The sequence below is a fragment of the Cyanistes caeruleus genome, chromosome 15 (genome assembly GCF_971803275.1).
Source record: "Cyanistes caeruleus chromosome 15, bCyaCae1.hap1.1, whole genome shotgun sequence".
Lineage (NCBI taxonomy): Eukaryota > Metazoa > Chordata > Aves > Passeriformes > Paridae > Cyanistes > Cyanistes caeruleus.
The window spans coordinates 2,401,328-2,408,283 of NC_141715.1; the positions used below are offsets into that span (position 1 = coordinate 2,401,328).

The 6,956-nt window shown below is 48.5% G+C and overlaps 1 protein-coding gene across 1 annotated transcript; it reads left to right on the top strand.

Moving 5' to 3' along the window:
- The first annotated feature begins 1,831 nt into the window (after positions 1-1,831).
- BNIP1 (BCL2 interacting protein 1) lies at positions 1,832-6,628 on the top strand. The gene is made up of 6 exons (XM_086852354.1): positions 1,832-1,963; positions 2,044-2,136; positions 2,485-2,576; positions 3,345-3,446; positions 4,141-4,259; positions 6,008-6,628. The coding sequence occupies exons 1-6, from the start codon at positions 1,877-1,879 to the stop codon at positions 6,202-6,204; spliced, it is 690 nt and encodes a 229-aa protein (XP_086708480.1). The 5' UTR covers positions 1,832-1,876; the 3' UTR covers positions 6,205-6,628.
- The last annotated feature ends 328 nt before the right edge of the window (positions 6,629-6,956 follow it).

Here is a 6,956-nt window from a genome sequence, read left to right on the forward strand (position 1 = left end):
GTGTCTTTGCACTGTGAATATAATCCTCAGCCTCCTAGACATCCATGAACTTCCATGGGAGCAAATACTGACTCTGCATTTATTGTCTTTCTAACGAGCTGTGGAGTTAGAAGTGGAACCAGAGCTCTTTTAAACCACGCTTCCATTGTTTTTGTTTCCCCCATAAAAAGAAATAAAACTCCAAACATTTTAGATAACATAATTGTTCAGAGTTTTTCTGGAGTTTAAAATGTTTTGTAGTTGGGTATCCTTTAAAGTCAAATTTGGGTGACTTAACTAGCTCCTGTAAGGAAAACTTCTGGATTGGATTTGGTATTGGAAAAAGCACATCCCACCCTATCAAAATACTCTGATTAGGAAACAGAATCTAGTAAGAAAACCTATTTTAATCTCTCTTATAATGATGGTTACTCATACATTCTGATTGGAATAATATATCTTCCCAGAATATTATATATCCAAGGAAAATTTATTGCTCAGTATTTGTGGTTGGGTGAACTCTTAAGGCTGATGGCAGATGCAGATGCAAAAAAATAAAGGCATTTTAAACAAAACGTGGCATCCTGTTCCACCTATGCTTGGGGTCATGATTGTAATGCTGTCCTTGATATTCTATAATCAACTTCCAACTGGAGCTAAGAAAAACTTACTGAAAGTCTTGTCTCTGTTAGAAAATAAATTTACCTTGTTCAAAGCATGATCTGTTAAGAGTTGCGATGTTAAATGTTGGTTAATAGTTGTGCAGCTTTATTTTTTTGAAAAGAGGCACAATTAAACTATTGACTTTGTTTACTCTGTCACCCTTGATCCCTAGCACTTCTATTCAGATACAAATTCATCAATGTATGCAACATCCTTTGTAATTTAAAATAAAAATTGTGGAGGAAATATTGTCTTGAATCACTGTGTGTGTGGAATGATAGTGAATGGCATCTGCTGAACTAAGTCCCCGGTCTCCTGGTATTTCCAGGAACTTTCCTTTGGAAAGGATGACAGCTAGGTAATGAAACATCTGTTTTTTCCTTCTTTGTGCTCAGCACTGCTGGGACAGTGTGGGACCATCTGGAGAACCTGGATTAGTGTCTGGAGAAACCGGCTCCCCGCAGGCCCTGTGGAAATGGTCTCCAGCTCCTTTGGCCAAAGGGTCTGAGGGCAGCAGGGAAAGGCCATGGCACCAGCGGGGAGTTTGTGGGAAAAGCAAAAGGCATTTCCCTGCTTCTCATTTCAGGGCTGCAGAGAGACCTCGTGTTCCCCACCCTGCTCATGAGCAGCGCCAGCCTGGCCTGGCCAGGAACCCGGGGAGGCTCTTGGAGATAAACCTGGAACTTCTCCAGAGGAATCTTCTGGCTCTGCACAACCCCCTGAGGGACGGCCAGAGGGGCTCTGCTCCCAGGGAACAGGGACAGGAGAGGGAACGGCCTCAGGCTGGGAATGGGGACCCTCAGGATGGACAGCAGCAGGAATTTCCCCATGGAAAAATGGCCACTGGAACTGCCCAGGGAGGTTTGGAGTCCTGGAGGTGTCCCGGGAAGGGCCGGAGGTGGCACTCGGAGCTCTGGGCTTGTGATAAGGTGGGGATGGGGCACAGCTTGGACTTGATGTGTTTCGGAGGTGTTTTTTAGCCGCGGTGATCCTGGGATTCTGTTGCTCACGCCAGTGAGCCCTGTGGGGCAGTGCGTTCCCGCCGGGCCGGCCCCCGTTCCCGCCGGGCCGGCCCCCGTTCCCGGCGGAGCGGCCCCCGTTCCCGGCGGAGCGGCCCCCGTTCCCGGCGGAGCGGCCCCCGTTCCCGGCGGAGCGGCCCCGCCGCGGCCCCTCAGCCCCGCCCGCCGCCCGCAGGGGGCGCCCGCGCGCCCCGGCCCTGCCCTGCCCGGCCAAGATGGCGGCGGCGGCCGCGGCGGTGCCGCTGCGGGTTTGCCACCAGGAGATCGTCAAGTTCGACCTGGAGATCAAAGCGGCCGTACAGGTACCGCCGCCAGCCCCGGGACACCCCGGCACGGCCGCGGGGCGAGCCTGGCCCGCGCTGACCGCGCCGTTGTGTTCCAGGACATCCGGGACTGCCCGGGGCCGCTCAGCGCCCTCACGGAGCTCAATGGCGCCGTGAAGGAGAAGTTCCGACACCTCCGCGGCCGCATCCAGGTGAAGGGCCCGGCCGGGGGCTGCTGAGGGCGCCGAGCTGTGCTCCGGACCCAGCGGCTGTGCTTTGGGGGTCTCGGCTGTGCTTTGGGGGTCTCGGCTGTGCTTTGGGGGACGCCGGCCCGGGGCTGGAGGATCCCGGCTGTGGGTTCCTGCCGGGGTTTGGGGTGTTTTGCGCGTGTTTTGGGGCATCCCGGCCTTGCGTTTGGGGGTCCCGGCTGTGTTTTGGTGAGTCGCAGCCCTGGATTGGAGGTTTATCAGATAAATCTGCTCCGAATGCGCTCCCCGGCCGGGGCTGGGCTCTGTGAATTGCGGGTGGTGAGGTTCTGGTGTTTGTGCTCTCCGCCAAAGGAGCTGGAGCAGATGGCCAAGGAGCAGGACAAGGAGTCGGAGAAACAAGCCTTGCTGCGGGAGGTGGAGAACCACAAGAAGCAAATGCTCAGGTGGGTCCGGCAGCTGCTGCTGTTCCCAAGTCCGCTGTAACCAGAGATGGGCTGAGTTTGCTGCCTCAGAGTCTGCTTTGGAAGTGCAGACACTGCCACGTGTTTTACCCCAGCCCAAGAGGTCACGGACAGAAAGGGTACAACTCCCTTCTCCTGTCCTGCTTTCCTAACTCTGGTCTGTCACTTTGAGCACTTGAGCTCAAAGGAGGTGGCTGAGGAGTCTGTTGTTTGACAGCTGGCACAGTTTTCTTCTTCCCTTGCTTCATAAACGCTACCCTGAGGAGTGGGAATATCAGGATAGAATGCTCTTGGTGTGTGTAGGAATAGAGAGAAAGTGAGGGGCTGAGGGAACTGGAAAAGGGGCTCAGCCTGGAGAAAAGGGGGATCAGGGGGAACCTTCTGGCTCCTGCCAGGAAGGGACAGCCAGGTGGGCTACCATGACAAGAGGGAACAGCCCCAGGCTGGGCCAGGGGAGGCTCAGGGTGGACAGCAGCAGGAATTTCCCCATGGAAAGGGAGCTCAGGCACTGGAACTGCCCAGGGAGGCTTGGATCCCCATCCCTGGAGGTGGCACTCAGAGCTCTGGGCTGGGGATGGGGCACAGGTTGGACTCGATGATCTTGGAAGTATTTTCCACCCCAAATATTTCTTGGATTCTGAGGGTCTTTGCAAGTATTGGGGTGCCCAGTTACAGTGGAGGTTGCTTTGTGAAAATTGTGCTTGCAAGGTGTTCCTGTCACGTTACAACACTCTGCTGTTGTGATTTCAGCAACCAGGCAGCCTGGAGAAAGGCAAATCTGGCCTGCAAAATTGCTATTGACAACTCTGAGAAAGATCAGCTGCTGCAGGGAAGAGACATCTTAAGACAAAGGTATTGGACTGTCCCACTGTACTGTGGGATTTAGCAGTGTCTCCTGTATTGATTCATTTTAAATGGAAGTGACATCATATTTTTAAGTTATTTAATTATATCAAGTGTAGCTTGTTTTTCTGAATGCATTTCTCTTTTGTGGAGATTTGGGCTGTTAAGGATTGTGATGAATTCAGGTTTTCTTGGCATTGGCATGTCTAAGCAGAAAAGGGAATAAATTAACCTTCATAGCTTTACATATTGTCTTTTACATTAATTCCAGATAAGTTCTAAACAAGAACTGGATCATTATCCAAGCTGTTTTCACGTACAGAACTGGATGTGAGTGTGTGCAGGCTGTGTGTTGAGAGCAACAGCTGGGATACTCAGGATAATAAAATAGGTTTGTGTTGGTGCTCCCATAGCAGCTCATGGAGTTCACACAGTCCTGGCAGAGCAAGTGCTGAAATACAGGCCCCTGTGAGATTCTGGGCTGTTGTTTGGGCTCGGGACTTTCATATTTTGTGATTATTTTTTTATTGCTTAGTTGAAAATAATCTGAATTTCTCTTGCAGTGAAAACCAGTTGTGTCTTTTGTACACTGCAGAGATGTTTAGTGCCAAGTACTGTTCTAATCTCCCTATTAGCAGCATTTTCCCAGAGTATCCAAAGAAATAATTTTGCCCCTTCCGGCTTTGCTTCTTTTCTTTTTCAGGAAGACCACAAAGGAGAGTCTGGCAGAGAGTGCAAGCAACATCACAGAGAGTCTGATGGGCATCAGCAGGATGATGTCCCAGCAGGTGCAGCAGAGTGAGGAGACCGTGCAGACCTTAGGTACAGCTGGAATTTTGGGATGGGGTGATGGAAGCACCTTTGGTCAGCTCTTGTCAGCCCAGGGAGAGGAGCAGAGCAGGAGAATGTGCCACAGTGATGATTAAAGGACTGGCCAGCAGAACTCCTCTAACAGCTGGACATAAACAGGAAATATCAGTGTACTTTGTGTGGAGTTTCTGTTTATTGGGGTTTTGGTTTCACGATCATGAGAAGGAAAAGGGGTCAGGATGAGGTTTAGTTTCTTGTAAAAGCAACGTGAGCTCACACAGTGCCCTGAGTGCGTTTGGTGTTACTCTGTGCCACTGTCCTGGCATGGATTTGGGAATAGCAGAGGAAACAGAAGTCCCTGCATGGAGGAAGGAGTGTCTGGAAGGCTGCTCCAGCCAGGCTCCAGCTGGGATGGCTGAGACACTGAGATCAAGTGCCTTGAACCCGAGGTCACTTGCTCTGTCAGCAGTGCATCAGGGACTGTGAAACCAAGATTTCACCCAGTTCCTTGGCTTTGACTCCTAAAACAATAAATCAAGTGACCTGTCAGAACTGGTGATTCATGGAGCATTAGAAGTTGCTGCCTGCATGCTCTTCCTAGCTGTGCTTTTGGGCAGGAGGGAACTTTACAGACAAGGATAAATAACACAAGTTTGCCCTCCTTGCTTTCTGCCCCGTCTGAGGGTGGCAGCTGGGCACAGTTTGTTGCTGCAAGAGTAGCATGTTCCTTCTCCCACTAAAAGGACAGCTTGGCAGGCACTTTTTCACTCTGTTTCTGAATGAGCAGCACTTGGAATTCATCAAGGGAAAAACTACCAAAGGTCGTTTACAAAACCCAGCTGCAAATTGAGTTAGTTGTGGGAATTCCTGTTTCCTGAGCATTCCCTAGGATGCAGTGAGTGTTTGAGGCTGTGGAGCAGGGAAGCTCTGCTTTGTCATTAACTCTGGGAAACAAATTGTCTGTTTTCACTTGGATCAAAATGCCTCTTGAAGTGGGATGGGACAAATTGTTTTGCAAAATATTGCAGATTTATTTCTGCTCTGTTTTTGTGAGCCAGACAATGGATTTGGCCTTTCTGTGAGCAATCAGGTATAGGGTGATGAATTGTCCTACAGGCTGTGCTTTCTGTAAAGCAGAAAAAAGGGGATTCCAGGACTTTTGCTTTCATTTAGCAAATGGAAAGGAGCAAGGCTAAAAAATTGGAGGCGTGTGTTTGTTTTGTCACACACTTCTAGTTGACCCTTCTCATAGGCAAAAAATTGCTGTGTGTCAAAAATGACCATTAAAAACAGTTTGAGCTGAATAATTCTGCAAGCTCATTTTAATCCCATTGATTTACTGCTGGGGCCTGGGGAAATACTTTCAGTGGTGCAATTAATATATTCAAATATTGCCCTGTCCTGCTGCTGCTGATGATTTCTCTCTCTAGCACCGTTTCTATTTCACTCTGCTTCCAGCAGTGCTGAAAAACCTGAACTAGATTTGACCTGCTAACCCAAAAATTCAAAATTCAGGAACTTTCATAGGATCTTTAAGCTTTTCAGTGCTTTTATTTCACTTTGCACTTTTCCTCAGCACATCAGCAGCCCTGAGCTGTGAGAACTCTCTGTGTCTGTCTCACCCACAAGTAAGCCTGACCCTGAAGGATCCCTCAGGCACTGTCTGTGTTACCAAATATCTCATCCTTACACAATTTGCTGTGTGTTTTTGAAGCACAACCTGCTGATTTAAATTTTTTTCTGTTCCCCTTTAATTTCAGCCAATTCTTCTCGAACCATCCTGGAAGCAAATGAGGAATTCAAGTCCATGTCTGGCACCATCCAGCTGGGGAGGAAGCTGATCACCAAGTACAACCGCCGGGAGCTGACGGACAAGCTGCTCATCTTCCTGGCCCTTGCCCTCTTCCTGGCCACAGTGCTCTATATCCTCAAAAAGAGACTCTTCCCATTTTTGTGAAACTCCAACAATCACTGAACTATTAAAAGAAAAATAATCAGAAAGAGATGGTTGATAACAGTGGGGCTTTTAAATGAAATAATAAAGGGATGTTGCAATGGCTGGAGGAGCTTTAGAGTAGGCAGGAGTTTGTGCTGTCCCTATGGAGCTTGTGAGCTGCCTGAGAAGATTTTAATAGATCATGCTGTGGGAAGAAGAAATGCCAATTTTCCTGCTGGTTTGGGGAATCAAACTCTTGAGGGACTGGGCACTCAGAGGTGCCAGTCTGAACGTTCAACCTCCCACTGATTTTTGCCTTGAAATTAAGTTTTGTCCTTTTCCTGGACTGGAAGCTGCTCTGACATCTGTGTGCAAGGTGCTGAGAGAAAGAGGAAGGATGGAAGAGAAAAACTCACACATTCCATTAATAAAGTATTTATTGTAATCATGTCAACAGAGTTTTGTTTAAAAACAAAGTATTGAAAGAGCCTTTCAGTGTAAAAATTCTGCTTTTTCTTTGGCAGCAGTGGATTGTTTATCTGGGAGCATAACACAGCCTGGCCCTGGCCTTGGGAGGGCTCTGAGCAAAGCAAAAATGGGAACCCAGTTTGTTACTGTGAATTCACACAACAGATAAGAGAATTAGATTGGCAATCTCTTAAAATCAAAAGCCTTTTTCCTCCTTTATATAATTTCACTTCATGCTTAATCTTTACAAAATTGCTGCCAAGGTGGGCATTTGGAAGTTGGAGGGTTTTACTTCTATTTTGTGG